Raw genomic sequence first — 18,279 nt, forward strand, 5'->3', positions numbered from 1 at the left:
AATCAACATAATTAATGTAATGTCTCTTGTGCTTAAAAGACAAATAATGGATAAACACTACAGTATTATTTTTCTTCCTGTTCAACATCACACTGACTGGCATGACATTTTCCATTCATGAGGTTGAACTCTAAAGACGCCAGGCCATGAACGTAGCCTTGAGGAGGAAAAAGGACTTGGAAAACATATGACACTATTCTACATGAATGATCACCTATTTGTAGTGAAAGAAAATGAGATGACATACTGGAGGCATGTGCACTGTAAACCGTAACACTGAGGTATCATCCTTATCAATGAGAAAGCCCTCATCTTTGTAGAATAAATACGCTTTACCTATCTTACATACAGATGTAAAATTAACATAACAGGAGATGGCAAAAATTGTTTTTGCTTTTATTAAAACATCCTGACACAAATGCCAATGTCATTTCTTCCAATCCATTTGAATAAGAAGTTATTTAAAAAATATTTTGCCAATAAATAAGTACACTTCCTGTGTGTTGTGAGTTGCATAGTGTGCTAAAGGGCATCTGGCAATTCAGATCAAGGTGACTCTGATGCAGCTTTGTGCGAATTCACACAGGGCTTGATGTCCAACACTTTGTCCGTGTGTGCAGTGCAGTGTTGAATCCTCCGTCCCTTCAGGTGTCCCCTTTCATCCCAGGCCTAGCAGCTTGGTCAGCCATGTCTGTCCAGTTGGAGGGGGGGTGGGAAGTAGGACATCAGTAGACCCAGCTGACTGGAACCCACTGTGGCTCTATGAGTAATCGCTCTACCGCCTCCTGCAGCTTGTCAAAGGCCTTGTCCAGATTGTCATTGACAATAGTCAGGTCAAAGTAGTGGCTGTACGCCCGACGGATCCTTGCGCTCTCATCCACAGTCTTCTTCAAATCGTTCTCCTGTTACAAAGGACATTGTTATACCTATGTATGAGTATCATTATTTACAAGAATGTAAGAACCTTGAATAAAAACTTACTGTGAGTAGTTTGGTAGTAAGTCCAGCATCTACCACAGCTTTGTGCATAGCTCTTAATGTGTCCAGTTCAGGAGCAGCAATAAACACCACAAATGGCATGAACTCAGCAGTCTTTAACACTTTCAGGGCCTGGATAGAAACACATCAATGCCACAAACATCACCAAAGCTGTAAGGAAATCTATTTAATAGTGTGAGAGTGTGTGCCTTAAACTGACCTGAGGGTTGACGTCTAGGATGCAGGTACGGCCTGTATCCACCACTTCATGGATAGAGTCGATCTTGGTGCCATAAAGGTTGCCGTCATACTCGCCGTGCTCCAAGTAACGGCTCTCCTTGATGTCCTTCTCCATCTCCGCCCGTGTCACAAAACAGTAGTTCTGGCCATCTCTTTCCTCTTCCCTGGGACTGCGTGACGTAACTGGAGGAAAGAGAATGTGTTAAATGTACCCTGGCAGGAAACCTTTAAGTTACGACAACGAGATTTCCTCATCTGCCTGTCTTGCACACTCACAGGGTACAGTGGTTCCGTATTGCAGAGGGTTAATGACGATAAGTCTGTTCTTCAGGCTTCGCCTCCCAACTCCCTGGGCTCCAATCAGAATGAGCGTTTTCCTCTGGAACGGCGGCATCTTGGCTACCTCCTCATAGATCTGCAGCTCGTAACGGTCAAATTCTGTTCAAGGAGATACACAGGCTGGATGAGTACCATGATATGTATGCATTTATGCTTCCAGACTGCAAACTTTTCACAAAATCTCTTGTATGAAGGGAAATTAGAGCCAGTGGTGGTACGTACCTGCATTCTTTGCAGTGAGGTACATCATTTTTTTCTTCTTTTTCTTTGTAGTTCGAGTACCACAGAGCATTCCTGAGCCATATACAAGAAGCGTCAGTTCACCACACGGTGGTGCTAAGGGCAAGGTTTTCTGATTCCTTAACTTGTGTGAACATGATTTGTACTGACCTGTACCAGAAGTATCCCCGTCTCTTCTCACAAAAGCTTTCCTCTTTTCCTCCAAGAACTGACTGGGGATGAGCCCGGTGGCTCCACCAACAACATGACATGCCTAGAAGGAAATTAGAGTAAGTGTAGCTGAGAAATGATTGGTTTGAATATTTCACACGTAGCGAGAATAACTTCCCCCTCGTCTCTGGCAGCCTCTTCCAGTTTTCACCAGTCAATATTTCCACCCCTCCCTCTCCTCAATTAGCTGTGTAGCTGAAGTCAAAGCAGCTCCTGTGTTACTCACCTGCCACCAGTTGGGGTCCTCCTTGTTAACAACATGAAGGATGTCTCCCTTGTGGAAGGCCAGGCCTGCCTCTTTACAGGGGATCAAGTTGTCTGTGGCCGGGTTATAGTTGAAGTGTGGCTTCAGATAAACCTATAGGGTGTGAACAAGATATCAGACTGATAAATTATACAGAGCATATAAAACAGGAGTGAGAAATGCCTTTAATCCCGATTAAGGTGTATATTGTATTGTCACATTGACTTGATAATGTCATATTAGTATCAAATGTCACAATTTCTATTGTATTTTTTATCCTGGTTTGCAAATACTGCATTTATCACCAGTATAAACTAATAATGTGTCTTACAGCTCTTAAATTTTTATGATGTTACATAACTACAATGAGTGCAAGTCCATTTGTCCACTCGCTGTGTACTCTTAGACAGCAGGCTGAATGAGGTGGATGAACATAGACCAGATGTAACTTAAAAAATGTCTCATGTTTAAAGTAAGTCTACTGACAGATTCATCATGTAGGTATGACTTTTTACCACCCCGGCCCCTCATTCGCAAGTTAAACACAAAGATAACCAAACAGTAAATGAGATCATTCGATCCTTCCCCGGCACAAAGGTCAGTGTCTGACATAACCCTGCATACTGCTCCTCGGTGTCAGCTGCTGTGTGTGTGCCTGTTACAGTAAGAAGGAGAAGGGGGTGCTCCAGTGAACAGAGTGGTGTATGTCCCAGATAGCGTGAGGGGTGTTATTAATAAACCCTCCCTGGTCTCAATTTTCAGAAGCTTGGCATTCTAAGATCACACAGGCCAGGCAGCTCACACCCAATCCCTGACAGGTACAGTATGGCTCCATGACAGCCTTACAACGCATAGCCCACCAGCACATAACCATCAACATAACTCTATTCCTGTGCACTTAAAGCACTGATGTTAAGATTTCAATCAAAAGGGTTAATCAAGAAACGTTTCCTACAGGTGAAAACGTTTGATGGGAAAACAGAAAATGAAGCCTCTTCCTCACCTGTGGAGGTGCTGGTGTGTCTCTGTAGCTGGGCAGGACCTTGAGTGTGATGCTTCCACTACAGTCCCTCAGCAGCTCCTGGAGTTCATTGGGGTCGCTACCGACCTCGCGACCGTTCACCTCACGGATTATGTCTCCCGTGTGCAGCATGCCCTGCCTGTCAATCGAGCTGCCGTGCAGGATCCGAGCGATCACCATCTCTCCCCGCTCCACACGGAACGTCACTCCCTGAAAGAGAGTAAGAGTCATTCAGTATCAAACATCCGCACTTCATAAATCACAGGGAAGGCCTATGGTCTGTCTGTCTGGTTGCTGTGAAGGAACACACTCACGCGGAGTTGCTATGTAAAACTGAGTCGACCTGTTCATACAGATGGTCAATAAAAAGGAGGACACATGGAAGGCACTTTATAGCCAAACAGGAGTGCCGCATGTTTCCTCTGCACAGCTGTGGTTGATATAAATGCCTGGCTAAACTTACCAGTGGTTCCCAGGCTTTCTTCTGGATGCCAATCATCCTGACAGCATCAGCTGGCATGAGCGGACTCGTCAACATGGCATTGCTGTTCTCAGCAGTGTGGGGCATTTCATAGCACTTTGCAGCCACTTTGTCATGAGCCTCTATCAAAGACTGAGAGGGTGAGAGAGAGAGAAATGCAGACAGAAATAAGGCAAAGTCTGGCTTACAATAAAAAAACACTAGTAGTGACCTGCACTGCCAAAAGCATTTAGTGTATTAACATGAAAGAATGAAGACATAAATCACTTTGCTCCAAGCCTCCAACCACAAACAAAAAGGTACTTTTATGCCACTGACAGAAGACAAATTGGATAAACAGAGAAGATAAATCAATCTTGTTCTTACCCCAGCAGCCAGAATAAACAGTTAGCATTGGTCAGAGACTAAAACTGCATCAGCAAATCTGAAGATTTACTGAAACTGAGGGTGTCACAGTCTTCCCCCCCTCACTTTACCCACACAACTAAGCCTGCCATTGGCTCAAGGAAATACACCCCCACCCTCCCATGCCGGAGCTTGTAAGTGGTCGAGAATATAAGCTGCCTGACAGGCGCTTCAGAGAAAATTAGACAGTGGTTGGTGTAAAAAGCTCTGACGTCCATTCCTACAAGAGCAGAACACAAGCTAGACCTTTCATTCTGCATGTCCATTCATCCCTATTAAACTTAGTAACCGTGGTGTGCAAGTATAAAAGAGGAATAAAGCCTAATCTACCTTAAAGTGAGGCTCCTGGAGGATTTTGGCAAGCTCTGCAGCAGCAGCATCTTTTTCTGGCAGGTTGTTGAGGGAATCCAGGATCTCTGTTACCAGCTGAACATTATCGTCTCGCACGGCTTGTAACTTCACTTCCTCAAGACGCTCATGGGCCTACACAAACATACAAAAAATATTATATAAAATATATATTACATCAGGCTGTTTGTTGAAAGATATTTGCACAGCCCCAGTAAGATGAAAATCTTTTTTTGTTTTTTCAACTTAACAATGGGGAAAAATTAAGTTACAAATAACATTTTAATGGTGATTACAAACACTGGATCCTTTTTTTTCCTTTTTTTTTAATCTTTGAGCATGTAACTGTTGATTTTTTACTGTGTTCAAAGTGGATAAAACAACAATGAAAGTGCAGGGCAGATACAACACATTCACTAACTTTGTTTATGAGCATGTGTATGATAAATCACAATGACAAAGTCAATATTCATGGGTTTTTTTTTTTCATTCTCACAGCACAATCTGTTGTGGGCATATCTTTTTCTGGCTACTTGAAGTTGCACCAGTAAGTATTCATAAAAATTGATAAATCAAACTGTTTTTGTCCCACCCAGTTTCCTTGCTGTCCGTTTGGCTGGAATTTATTCATTTTGGTGAATCCGGAAATTGTTTGACAGCTCGAATGGCCGTGATACAAAAAGCATTTCACAGTGAATTCCTTCACAGGCTACACTGAGCACATGGAGGACTTCTGAAAAGTTATTTTTTCGGATTATGACCCACCCCCACATTAATTAAAAAAAAACACAACACCTCATTGTCAGACGTGTTCCTGTGGTGTTCATGCAGAGTTTACATGGATTAGTTTAGTTTCTCATACCTTGAAAATTTGAGATTGCTTGTTTTGACCTCCACTGGATTATAGTATTTTATATGAGCATAGAAAAGGCTATTAACCCACCACCCACTTGTGCTAGGCGGAGAGGAAAAAAAAAATCTTATTAACCCTCCTCTGCACTGCATTCCACAAAAATCACTGATGGGTGCAGATTGCAAGTGGCAGACAGATTACAGAGAGGTAGTTAAACAGGATGGACATCCGAAAGTAATTCTATGTTGATTTTCATGATAAAGTACATTTCTAGAGAATTGAGGAACTAATGTGCTATATTAGAGGAGCTGAAGAGCCTACTGCATTCCTCAATTCATACTTGACTCAACATTTGCTCCGTGTAGTAACATTACATGGAACAAATGTTGTTGTGTCCAAACATTGTGTGTCAAATTCAGTAGTAAGACAACATACAAGAGGTCCTGTTTGATAAAATTCTGCACCAGAAACTACATACAGGCCAATCTACCTAGAAGAAAATGTAATATCTTAGGCAAGCAGTGCTCCGTTTGTTAGAAATGAGGACAAGAGCTTGCCTTTGTGACAGGTTTTCTATAGAAATCATTCTATTTATAGATATGGTATTTAAATGTGATGACCTCAATCTGCGTTGGAGATTTTTTTTTCTGGATAATGTTATGTAAGACATTTGTTCATCACAGTGTCAACTTTTATTAGCTATGTGAGAAATGGATTTAACTGGTGTCAAAAGGGATGTTTTCTGTCGGCTCAAGCTTAAGCAAAGACTTCTGTTCTTTTTTAAGTGAGTATATGAAAACCACAGGAGACCTGCTGTGCCACTCTGCAGACAGAAAATCTAATGCTTGTTTCTCTCTTCTAATGACAAGCAGATTCATCATACCTCCCACTGGCAACAGGATATTTCCTGCAAGTAATTTAACCTTGACTCCTGAACAGTGGGCACACTGCTTGTTTGTCCTGTTTTAGGCCAATCTCTCATTATTTCTCCCTCAGACCCACATAAAATAAGCATTCAACCACCAGCAAGTATGATGTACTGACAGGAAGCGTTAATGGTCATCTTGGAAGTGTGGTGGCGTCTATAACACCTATATTTCCTCTGGCTCACTGTGACATTGGCTCCTCTTCTCAATTATAGCTAGAGCTTGATGAGCAGCTAATGAGATTATGCTAAGTGTGTGTGTGTGTGTGCCACAGAGCCCTGAAGTAAACAGCAGTCGTAGGAGTGAGTGTGTGCGTTACCTTGGCGAGGGAGCGGACGATAGGACTCTCCATGATGCCTCTGAGGAAGATGAGGTCAATATCTTTGGCTCCTGTGCCTGATGGCAGGTCTTTAAGGTTGTCCAGTACCTGCTGCATGGCTGAAAAGAAGAAAATACACACCAAGAAATGTAAAATGCCAACCACTGCTGTCTTTTCTTCTGCGGGCAGACATGTTTGCGTCAAACAAAGCTCATTGCCAGTAATAAAGAGAATCATTAAAATTCAAAAGCCAATGAAAACGCTGAAAACAAAACAATGTGACTATAATAAGAGCTTACAAGGCAAGAACAACAAGTGGACAGTCAATCAATGGACCAATTCACAGAGAACATCCCTAATTTCCATTGCAGCAGCAACAAGCAAGCAGAATCACAAAGGAACTGTTCTACTAACAGATCTGCCTTGTACTGGCTGAGAGCACACAGCAAGAAACTGAAGCCAAAATGACGAGTTTTGCATGAAAAGGCTGAAACATACAGCTAGTAGGTTGATTAAGCAGCCAACTAAATACAAAAGCAAAATTAAATGTTTACTGTAACTATGTGGCCATTTATTTAGTCTGGTAACTTAAATAAATACATCCATTCTTATGCTTAGATTTTTAAAAGAATGAGCAGTGCATTTGTCTTTGCCTTTTTTCAGAACGTTCAAAAATAGAAGTGGACAGCAGATACAGTACCAGCTATTGTGCAAATGCATCACATTTTACATTTTTTTTTTTTTTTTTTTCCCTGTATGTGGTTATCAGATTTTACAAGGTTCAAACTTATGACATGAGAGACAAATGGAAAACTTCAGAGGCAGCAGACAAACCCACACAACTGTTTCTGGGCAGCGGGCACAGTATCAATCAAGTGATAATAAAATGTCAAATTTCGCACACAACATTGGGACAGTCCCTGTGCAGAGGACTAGTTAGGACTTCGACAGCTTACCTGAGCCAGACTTTGCATTGGCCACAGTCATGTTTTTTTGTCCTCAGCTCAGGATGGTGAAACTCTCTAAACACGGTCAAAAGCCGCCCAACTGCCCGCTTACAGTCACCAGAGCAACTGGATGGCTGGAGAAGGTAGGAAACCCACTTAAGTCAGTATACTGTCTACTATGTTCACCAGACAAGCCAGGTCATGAAATGATTCAGAGATTGAGATAAAGACAGCACAGACAACATTTGTTTGTCTCGGTGTTTTATGCACATGTTAGCACAGAGAGCACTTATGAATTAAGGGAATCACAAAGAGGGCTATTGAACGACAAAGGATGAGTCTTCCCATCCTTCTGGCTAAAGGTTGTGCCAGTCACACACAGAGAGGCCCCAGGGGACTCTTTGTACAAACATACTCTCCAAACAGAGTGAGGCAAAAACAGCCCTGCCTATGCCTTCGTAGGTAGTTGGACAAACATAAGTAAGGGTTTTTTGAGCAGGGGCTGCCCCATTTAACTCTAAATTGTGAACTGTTTAAACATCATAAATGCAACATTGTACTCCATCCACATACTGTCAACAAAGAAATCAAAAAGGCAGATAATGATGCAGAGCTGAAGGAAACATGAAAAAACTCACCTACAAGCTGTTTTCAAATCATCTGTGCAGCACTCCGACACGGAGCCCCACTTTTTCTACAAAACACTCATCTGGTAACTCTGACCTACAGAGAGAATTGGGGAGGGGGGGGGATCACATTATTCTAATTATTTGGTGAATTTGTCCCAGACAATCACTCATACACAGTACAGCCTAAAACCTCTCCTGAGAATTGATAAAAGCAGCTCATGCTGGTAAGTAGCTTTCTCTGACCCTAAGGGTGCCTTCAATGCCCAGATTTCTTCTGTTCATTCAGTAGTATTGTAATGCAGCCATTCTGATTGGCCAGGTCAATCACATGACCAGTGTCCGTTTCAAAAGGCTGATTAGTCAGTCAGATAAAGCTCAGCGAGAGTCGACTGCGGAGTAATAATTGTATTATGCGGACTTTGTCGTATTAGTGACTTCAAGATGCCTTTAATTTGTATAAGACAAATTTTGTGGCTGAATTAACATGAAGATTGTTGTAGTGGTTATCATCTGTGGTTCTTACTGTTTTGCAGCTGCCCAAAATGGTCTTGTGTTGCACTATACATAGTGTAGTACATGTGTAAAAACATGCATTTGCATGGTTTTCAGCTATTTGTGCATTGTGTGTCCATATTCTTAACTTTTAAATAAGCTACATGGCTTCCAGATCACTGAAGTGCTATCATTTTCAGTACAATGTCCCTGCTAAGAGTAATTGTTGTTGTTAAACGTTACCACTGTACCAAGCATATTCTAAAACCTCCTTTCAAAACCATAAAAACACATTTACAACCATAACACGTTTTAGAGTAGGTTATAATTCTCACTTTAAAACCTCACACAAGACCAAAAATAGATTTTTAGATGCTAAACTTACAATAGTGTTAAAATGCACATTAGGAGTCTGCACGCACATCCAATCCAAAGCGGGCAGGTGCTGAGCCGAATGTGAGCAACAAGTCAAAAACACAAAGAAATAGCTCGCACACTGCAGGGCTCCAATGTCCACCAGGATTTATTGCACCAAGGTGACCTTGAGCACATGAAGAGCAGGTGTGCTGCTCTGCAATAAATTCTGGTGGACATTGGAGCCCTGCAGTGTGCGAGCTATTTCTTTGTTTTTTGAAGTGTTAAAATGCACTAAATAGTGAATGGAGTTGTCCTTTTAAGTGAATTAAAAACTGAGCAGGATGGACACGCCATTGAAAAAAAGCATCTGGCTGTAATTTGGACTGAATCGTTTGTCTTATATTTGAGAAAAAAATGTAAATGTGGCTTTGGTAGAGCTAACTGCAAGGCTACAAGATGTATCAACATCTCTGACCAGGGTTTTTACTTCACTAAAACAACTGAACAAGCAAAAGCAGCCTGTACTCTCCCACCCCTTATACCCTATACCTAAGGCTAGGTGATATGGACAAAATCAAATATCACAATATTTTTGACCAAATACCTTGATATCGATATTGCGACAATATTGTAGAAATGACTATTGGTGCTTTCACAAAATATTTACACAAAATCTAAGACGATATCTAGTCTCTCATATTGCCCAGCCCCACCTATACCCCTTGGCTGCAAAGAGAAAAAGAAAAGAAATTATAAAAGTATATTAAAAAAAAAAACACAACAACAAAGTAGGGGTGGGCGATATGGCCCTAAAATAACATCGCAATATTTCAGGGTATTTCTGAGATAATGATATTCTTGACAATATGACAAAATACTGCTCGTGAGATTTTTGACTCAACTAGGTGTTTCTGCTTGAGGTCGTGAAATGAGAATGTTGTATTGCCCCCTTTTATTGTTACAGTCTTCTTGCACTTCTTACATATTATCGTGGTTTGTTGATCTTTTATAAACAAAATCACATCCACACTACTTTTGGAACTAACTCCTCCACTATGGCGCCAGTAGCAATGTGACTTTCGCTTTCAGTCATGCCCGCTGTTGCTGTGCGTAACAGTATAATGTCATTATGTCAAAAAGGCGGAATATTGCCATTATCACGATATGAATTTTTAAATATCATATTAAAATTATACTGATATTATCCTGAACAATACGATATGGCAAACCCCTACAACAAAGTAAATAAAATAAAGGCGAACAGTATGTTATAGTATGGAGAAGTGAACAGAGGGGCCTTTAGAACAGTGGTTCTCAAACTCTTTCACATCAAGAACCCTTAAACTGACACAAATTAGCCCATAGAACCTGATTCGATAAGATTTTGTCCCAGCATCCTCCATCTGATAAGACTTTTGCTTTTGGATGTTTAATTTCAGAAAATGTATGAAACCCATAACCAAAATAGTCATAAATTCTGTCATTGTGTTACTTATAGACGGAATTATAGTGAAAATAAACTATATCTCTTTTTGCTGAAGACCCCTTGGGACACCCTCAAGGACCCCTGAGGGTCCCCGGACCCCTCTTCGAGAACCACAGCTTTAGAAAGTGGAACTAGGCTTCCAGGTTTCAAAGTAGAAATGAGGAAGTTTTTATAATATAGAAGCCAGAAACCATAATAAACTATATGTCTTTCAATACTGCATAATAAGCACCCACTTCGAGCTAATTCCCCCGTTGCTCATAAATGAGAGGCCAGTCTTGATGAACGGGGCGCAGCTGAGACTAACAGCTTGTTGAGGTAACGTTACACCGCTTCTACTCGACACATGAAGAGCAGCCGGGGGAACTGAACGCTAACGCTAGGTGCTCATGGTGGCAGATAAGTTCACAACTAACTAGTAGTTCTTATGTCAAGGAAGGAATAAAATAACTTACAAGAGAGCTAAGTCAAAACCAGCCTCTTCCAGAAACATGTGGCTTGATGTGGTTAAAATTTGCTTTGTAGGTACACGCACTGGGCACGTGTAACCGTTAACCATTTCCAATGTGAAGCAACTAAGCTAAAATAATGGATAGCCGTTGGTTGCTAATTAGCAGCGGTAACCACATATTGTTTAGCGTTAATCCACAACAACCAGATATGATTTCAGGTATCTTATTAGCGTTAATTCCACTAATGGCCGCCCTGTGCCCACTTGGTGCTAGCCGTTGCTAGTTGTTTCTCGTGTGTAAGCACGTTAAGCACCGCTAATGATTGCTAGCAAACACTAGCGTGCGGCTACACGTGTAGTAAAAATATATGTTTCGGATTGGCAACAAACAAGCCAAATTAAAGTAAAAAAATGTCTTTGCTTGTTAATGTTCTCTCGCGATGTGTTTTAGTAGTAGCGACTTACAGTTGGCTGTAAACCCAGTCATACAGTAGCTAACTTAGTGGCTAACAGTGATATCATGTGGCTCAAACTAGGTAGCTAACAGTCAGAAGGTCCCGTGGCGAGACCGTTGCTTCAGTGTCTGATCAAATGAATGACAGATACTTTACCTGATTGTTCTATGTACGATCCAGTCACACTGTCATGCTGCCCTTCATTGCAGAATTTCGCAATTCGCAGGTTACTTGCGCAATAGTTAGTTGTTAGTGCATTTCCAGTGTGCCTGCCTGCGCCCCTTCCCTCAGTTCTCCGTCCAGACAGCCAGTGCTGTGCTAATGACATCCAATGCCGTTCAAGTTATATCTAGCCCATTGAATGTTGCACAACCCACCATTAAAGTTTACATTAGAATAAAAGAGCTGTTAGTTGAGAAAAGGTATGTGTGTTTGTGTGTGTGTGCACAGGTGATTCACCTGTTTGTTTACCCATCAAATTTAATTACCCCTAAACATAAACTCTGTGATACTGTTTTTTATTTTATACTATACACACTGACAGTTATTTGGCCAGGTAATTGTACAAATTGTCCACTGAAATCCACCACAAATTGAAATTTACAACAGCTATTTGAGTGTAGTGTACCTGTAATAACTTTGACTTCTTCTGGCAAAATTCATGTTTGATATCAGCAGCAAAATATTCAAGAATTCAGCTTTAAGGATACACTTACCCCATGAGAAAGATATACTCTAGATCTTTGTACCATTAATGTTGCCTGTAATATACTGTACCCACATCTGGCTATACATAATATCATTTATGCCACCCATCAGCAGGTCACCATAAAGCATCAAGCAGTATCCCATTCACCAAAACTGGTCATTCAGCCACACTGAAGCTGCTTTATAGAGAATAAGAGTTGCCAGCTTGCACAGTTACAGGATTAAGCAAATTATCAGTTAGTTAACCAAATTATCAGTGTTACGTGATTCACTTTTGATGTATCCAGGTCACTTGATAGGATTACTGTTAATCTGTTTTCAGGCAGAGTGCAGGTACATCTCAGCAGGCTTGATATAACAAGAGAAATTAATGTAACTGGTTTAGTCAACTTACAATTAATTTCTGTTTTACTCCCCCAACCCAAACATAGTAGTACACATGAACTATATGGTATTTGCTCCACTTGAAACAGCCTTTCATGATTAGATGTCTGTTCGCCAGTAGAGAGCGCTGTTTAGTTAACGACACAGTACATTACTAGACTGTAGTATCCACACTAGGTAGCACTACTTGGTGGTCGCCATGCAAAGTCAGCCAGAGAGGTACACATCAAAAACAATGTTTCAGTGTACCACTGTTTAACATAACAGAACAAAAGCACTTGAATGGCACAATATTTTATTCCATGCAACACAGGTTCATTTCAAGTCAGTAGTAACACACATGGCAGCGGCTTTGTGGTAAAGTCCGCCTGGTAATGACAGCTTCAGCGGCATCACCACATCGGCAGCTCATCATACCTACAACATAAGAAAGTTAGAGTGTGTAAGGTGTTTCTAATGTTTGCCTGTCCAAATATACATACACGAGGAAGACCGAATATTATTTTATCTCACTATAATGCAATCCAATCAATTATACCACTTCTGTCTACAAACTCGAATCAACACATCTCATTTTTGTGATCAAAATCTGGACATTAATGTCTTTTTCAGATTGTGTTAGATACAGGTGTTTATACGTTTCTGTTATCTCAGTGTACATATTTTATCATGCTGTACAGTATATTGTATACTATTGGCATAAACTACAAAATATCTAGGGGACATCAATGTAGAAAACAGCTCCAGAAAATGTATTAAAAGCAGCTTAAAACTGTAATATTGCAGCACATACCTGACATAGTTGGATCCTGGAATACTCTCTGTGCTCTCCCTCACCAACACGTCTGAAAATACAGTATCTGGACTGGCTCTTTTCCCATACCTGCACATTGAAAAAGAGTCAAGTAATATGTCAGTACCTCTTTGCATGAACTTACAAAAATTCTTCAACCCAATTTTGTAGAAAATCAAGAACAAACCTCTGTCTTGTAATGAGGTTGATGTAGTGTCTTAGTGCAGAATAGTATTTGGCAAGCTCCTCAGGTGGCGCGCCTTCCCGGGGACTGGCAGGCTTGGCTGGGTATGCATTCATGCCAGAGTGAACACAAGCCAGCAGGCAGAGCGCCAGAATACTCAGCGACATCACAGCGCTGGAGTGAATCCTGGATCACAAGGAAAATTAATAGCAAAACTGCATAATAAAAAGTAATTATCCAACAATGTGTTATGCAAAAAAAATGATATACAAGCATCATATTTTACCGATACTCCCATAGATCATAAAAGCTATCAGATTCAACATTACTCATTGACTTTCATTTAAAAAGTGAGAAATAAAATATTGCTTACTTAATATAACACCTTGCTGTAGTTGGATTTCCACGTCGTTCAAAGCACCTCTGTCAGATTCCCAACATTGCCTGAGTTTTATACAGTGTGTGTCTGGTGGGGAGGGAGGGTCATTTCATTCACTTTCAGAGTTCTCCTGAGAAATATCTACTGCTTCATTAGTTTGATAATCCCTGAGCACAAGGCAGTGAAACAAATGGAGATATTATTGAAAATGTAACAAAACAAGGAAGGTATCAAATGAAACTGATACCATGCTGATTGCCATTAAATACCAGGTAAAAGTGGCACAGGTTATGTTATTTCATAGCATTAGATTCATGTGCTTTAAAGATTGAAATATTCTTGAATTACATCACCACAATTTGTGTTTTTACAACATTATTGGTTCCTTAGCAGCAAGTGTTGAGTTTAATTAACATGAACTCACACAGACCCACATAATTGATTCATGTCAATTTGCAGTGCAGTTATTTTCTCCTTAATACAGGAAGGTAGTCTTAAAAGTTTGAAGGGTAGAAAAGAGTATACTTGATCACAGCACGTTTCAGATAGTCAAAAACTTTTACTAATTTAATGAGTCCACTGAAGAGACACGACAGCATGACAAGTCTCAATAAAGCAGACGATGCGTAACTTGAAATGGCTGATGATGGCCTGTTTGTTCTCACATTAAGATGAAATATGACAGGATGCCCCAGATGTTTGGAAAAATTATGTTTTGGTTTATAGAGTAATTCAGAGGGACTTTGCATCAAGAAACAGAAAAACATTCATTAATAATGCATACAGAATCTGAAGTGTATAATCAAACTGTTAGTTATATAGAATGGTAAAGAGGTGTTTTTTTTTAGTGTATTAGTACCTTATATAATGCAATGAAAAGGTCTTCAAACATCTCATATTCAAACTCATGAATAAATGTTTGAATGTAACCCCTTTAGCTTTGCTGTACTTTAAGATTTATAATGTATTTCATCTACATCATGTGTCTAATCCACATGTATGTGGCACAGTGGCATTAGAGCTACATGTGTAACACTACTGACTAACATGAAGTCTCAAGACAACTAAACCATTTTGGCCAAAACCAGTGCACATGCTGTAGTTCCAAATTACACCAAATCATTCAAGGAAGGGCAGTAAATCGCACAAACCCATACATTTTCAATTCCAGTTGATAGAGGGCACAAAACGCTTTCAGCCCTTAAATGGTAAGACGACTTTAATGGCAACTATTTTCTTTGAAGAGCACTCTACTGAAATTTGACAGTTGATCGGTGCTCTTGTTTCCTATGACAGTCATATGAGAAGTCTATTCCAGAGCTATGGCAAAGTCTTTCTGCAGGAAATGTATGAACTTAAAACCTTCAGCCTCATGTTATAGCCTATACAGAATATCTGGATGTTTGTTGTATGCCAGAGTGACTTGTTTTAACTTGCAGAAAGTGTAATTCCCAAACTTTCCTGTTAAATTATAACAGAACAGGTTGATACAAATTTGAAGAGCAATGTAATAAAAATGGAAATATACTTAACTGTTAGAGTCACTGGTGTTTTACTTGATAAAGAACTTTCCATTATTTACATTTCTGAAATGATGGATGTGCTGTATGGAAAATGGCCAATCTTAAATGCCTGATTAAAATATTCAGTAAATGACTCAGTCACATCAGCCAGAACAGAGCATTGCTCTCAGATGAGGGTCAGGTGATAAATTTCAGAGTCCTTTAGCAGTCATGTCTGATACAGTTTGTGCTTTCTGGAAGTCTCATAAATACCCTCAACGGCTGCAGCAAAGTACCAGCCTGGCTGCAGGACACAGATTTATATCAAGGAACTTAAATGCTCACTTATTTTACTTTAGGCTTGTTTTCATACGCAAATACAAAACTAGAACACTAAAAGAAGACAGTCGGCGTTAAGTAGATGATTGAAGCTGAAGTTGTGTGTGATAAGTGATTTATTCTCAGTCACTTGCTTACCAGGGAGTCATGAACAGCTACCGATTAATTTGCTCCTTTCTCTGTGCAACATACAGTATAGTATGTTTGTCATGCACAAACATAAGTTTATACTGTGGCCTATGTACTCTTATTTTTAATAACATCAGTCCAAACTAGAGTAATGAAATTATCAATTTTGTGCCACTTTGTGCACCTTATTTCCAATTATAAATCAATTTTGCAAGACCCTGTTACTGCTGTTTCCATAAACGAACTAATATCGTCTTTCTTCACTGTCTCCTCCATCATAGAGTACATTAACACGATAGCCATTAACGGCTGCACAACAGTTGGTTAAAATGACTGTGCAGTTAATGAGAACATTAGCCACAGTGACAACTTTTGAGTCAAGCACAGAACTTTTTCTTTCACTTATTTCAATTTTCCCTTTAGAGTCATTTTGATAATTGGGACAGAAAAGGTCTGAGACTTAAGGATTGCATTATTTGGTATTGTACAATCTCATGCATGTCACCATTATCTCTAAATAGCGTGTAAATAGTGAAATTAAAATATTTATGTAACAGTCTGTCTTTAGTTAAATTCATTCTTTATTTAGAACTTTGTTTATTCAGGCTAAACTTTGTATGTGAAGCTGTTGAGACTCTCAGTGTTTCCATCAGTGTTGCTGAACATTAGTGTGAGTCATCATTCATTTTCAAACTGTGTGAGAATAAACAACACGACCACATGGCACAAAAACATTCACACACCAGGTCCTGTCTGGCTCTGTGCAGGCATCTCCTGCCTCATTACATTTCTACATTTAGTTAATGTTCTAATCCAGCATGACTTACAGCAAGTAAATGAAACGGAATGGTCACTTGCTAAGCAAGTGTCGTGGAGGATAAAATATAATGTGTCTATGTCTGTGCGTGCAGTCATAGTATCTGTTTCTCTGTTTGGATCTGCCTTCAGGCTCTGAGAAAAATACTTTTGTCTGCAGGTTACGAAAAAAAACTGCAGTTTTAATCTTCAAGAAAATTTCAAGGACTGGTGTTCGTTAAAAATGACTCAATTCTAAAATGATAATTTATTAGTGTATTTCAATTATTTGTAGAAATCAGTGATCGAAGATAATCATAAAGTTCACCCACCACTTTCACGGTGTTATTGAAACATACACTAGCTTTTTAGAGAAGCTTACTATTCTAAATGCTGGTTACTTAAATGAGCCTTCAGAGGTGCAGACTGTAGAAGTTCTGTTCAACAAGTCCTGACCAACCGACCTTTATTTTGCCAATTCACGGAGCAATCTTTGGTGCATGTAAGTGCCAAGTGAATGCATGTCAAATTTAATAGTTTGGCCAACAACTTCTCTTTACCTGGAGGAAGCAATCTGCGTGCTTTTATTTGGTTTAAAACATCAGCCGGAATAGCTTGTTTTGGTAACTCCACATAATACTTCTTTGGGAAAAATGCTCCTGAAACTTGCTCATTGCAGACAACTGCTCAGTGAATTGGGGTCCATAGGTAAGTGACAAAGTTCACCTCCTGTAGTAATTTCTTTTAGTACAATTTTGAGGTTCTGGTACTTTTCTTGAATATTTCTATAGCTCCAAAACATCTTTAGAGGTAAATATTGTGTTTTACATTTACAGTATCTGACAGCTCTCGTTACTACTTACTTTGCAGAATGAGATTTTACATGCAAAATAATATAAAAAATAATTACATAACCCAACAGTATTAGTCAGACTTATACAACCCAAACTATCTACCTTAAAATACACAGGAAGATATCGGTCATTTTAACACTCTGAAAGGGATTATTCCTCACAATGAGTACTACTGATGCTTATTTACATTTTACTGCTGAACTGAACTGAAGGCAAGACTTCTATTTCTTAAAAGGTTGTTTTACACTGGGGTATTTCTAACTACTTTAGGATTTGAATACTTTTCACCTACTGGTTGGTTCAAATGTTAAAAAAGTATCTAACTCAGCAATCTGTGACTAGCAGCTTGAAGAGACAACAGCAATCCTAATTATAGATTCTCATAAATCTACAACAGAATTTGTTCTAAACGTCTTTACAGCTGCCAAGTGTGCATGTCCATAAGCAACACTGGTCACTTATTTAAAGGCAAAAATTAATTCAAAAGAAAATTAAATACTGTAATACTTAAATACGGTTCTAATAAAATTTGTATTACAGATAGAAATTGTGCTCACAATGCTTTGTGAACCAGTTGTTAACATAATTAACATATTAACATGTCCTTACACAGCTAAACTTAATCCTGCCAAAGCAAATATTTATTTTACTCACAGATAATGTGGTTAAGTAACAATACAAACAAAAAAATTGAAAATTAATTTTAAGACAGCTATCATTTTTGTTAAAATATCATTTTATTTTAAACCATGAAAAAAATTCATGCATACACACATTTTCTTCAGTAGACT

The 18,279-nt window shown here is 39.4% G+C and overlaps 2 protein-coding genes across 9 annotated transcripts; both read right to left on the minus strand.

Moving 5' to 3' along the window:
- Nucleotides 1–380: 380 nt before the first annotated feature.
- On the minus strand, nt 381–12,706 carry pals2a (protein associated with LIN7 2, MAGUK p55 family member a). Of its 5 annotated transcripts, none has more exons than XM_044360410.1 (14): nt 11,578–11,685; nt 8,190–8,274; nt 7,561–7,685; nt 6,605–6,723; nt 4,489–4,641; nt 3,736–3,885; nt 3,255–3,482; nt 2,234–2,365; nt 1,948–2,050; nt 1,780–1,851; nt 1,495–1,656; nt 1,199–1,401; nt 982–1,110; nt 381–902 (listed from the first exon to the last, which is right to left on the minus strand). In XM_044360410.1, the coding sequence occupies exons 3-14, from the start codon at nt 7,589–7,591 to the stop codon at nt 726–728; spliced, it is 1,659 nt and encodes a 552-aa protein (XP_044216345.1). In that variant the 5' UTR covers nt 7,592–7,685; nt 8,190–8,274; nt 11,578–11,685; the 3' UTR covers nt 381–725. The 5 variants fall into 5 exon arrangements, with proteins under 5 accessions (XP_044216345.1, XP_044216346.1, XP_044216344.1 ...); XM_044360411.1 differs by lacking the exon at nt 11,578–11,685 and adding an exon at nt 11,432–11,556; XM_044360409.1 differs by lacking the exon at nt 11,578–11,685 and adding an exon at nt 10,971–11,416.
- Nucleotides 12,707–12,791: 85 nt separating this feature from the next.
- LOC122988210 (peptide YY-like) lies at nt 12,792–18,221 on the minus strand. Of its 4 annotated transcripts, XM_044360418.1 has the most exons (4): nt 13,864–18,221; nt 13,494–13,676; nt 13,307–13,396; nt 12,792–12,930 (listed from the first exon to the last, which is right to left on the minus strand). In XM_044360418.1, exons 2-4 carry the CDS (start codon nt 13,655–13,657, stop codon nt 12,906–12,908), a joined length of 279 nt encoding a protein of 92 aa, XP_044216353.1. In that variant the 5' UTR covers nt 13,658–13,676; nt 13,864–18,221; the 3' UTR covers nt 12,792–12,905. The 4 variants fall into 4 exon arrangements, with proteins under 4 accessions (XP_044216353.1, XP_044216351.1, XP_044216352.1 ...); XM_044360416.1 differs by having other exon boundaries at nt 12,792–13,396; XM_044360417.1 differs by having other exon boundaries at nt 13,494–18,221.
- Nucleotides 18,222–18,279: the final 58 nt, after the last annotated feature.

Source organism: Thunnus albacares, chromosome 8 (assembly GCF_914725855.1).
Source record: "Thunnus albacares chromosome 8, fThuAlb1.1, whole genome shotgun sequence".
Classification (NCBI taxonomy): domain Eukaryota; kingdom Metazoa; phylum Chordata; class Actinopteri; order Scombriformes; family Scombridae; genus Thunnus; species Thunnus albacares.

Excerpts from the sequence above, each read along its gene's own strand:
- pals2a (XM_044360408.1), bottom strand. The coding sequence starts at position 11,749 with ATGTCATTAGCACAGCACTGGCTGTCTGGACGGAGAACTGAGGGAAGG. Across the intron at positions 6,724-11,577 it reads ATCGTACATAGAACAATCAG|CCATGCAGCAGGTACTGGAC; the intron begins GTAAAGTATCTG and ends TCTTCTTTTCAG. Across the intron at positions 3,886-4,488 it reads TCCAGGAGCCTCACTTTAAG|TCTTTGATAGAGGCTCATGA; the intron begins GTAGATTAGGCT and ends TCACCCTCTCAG.
- LOC122988210 (XM_044360416.1), bottom strand. The coding sequence starts at position 13,657 with ATGTCGCTGAGTATTCTGGCGCTCTGCCTGCTGGCTTGTGTTCACTCT. Across the intron at positions 13,397-13,493 it reads AACCTCATTACAAGACAGAG|GTATGGGAAAAGAGCCAGTC; the intron begins GTTTGTTCTTGA and ends TTCAATGTGCAG.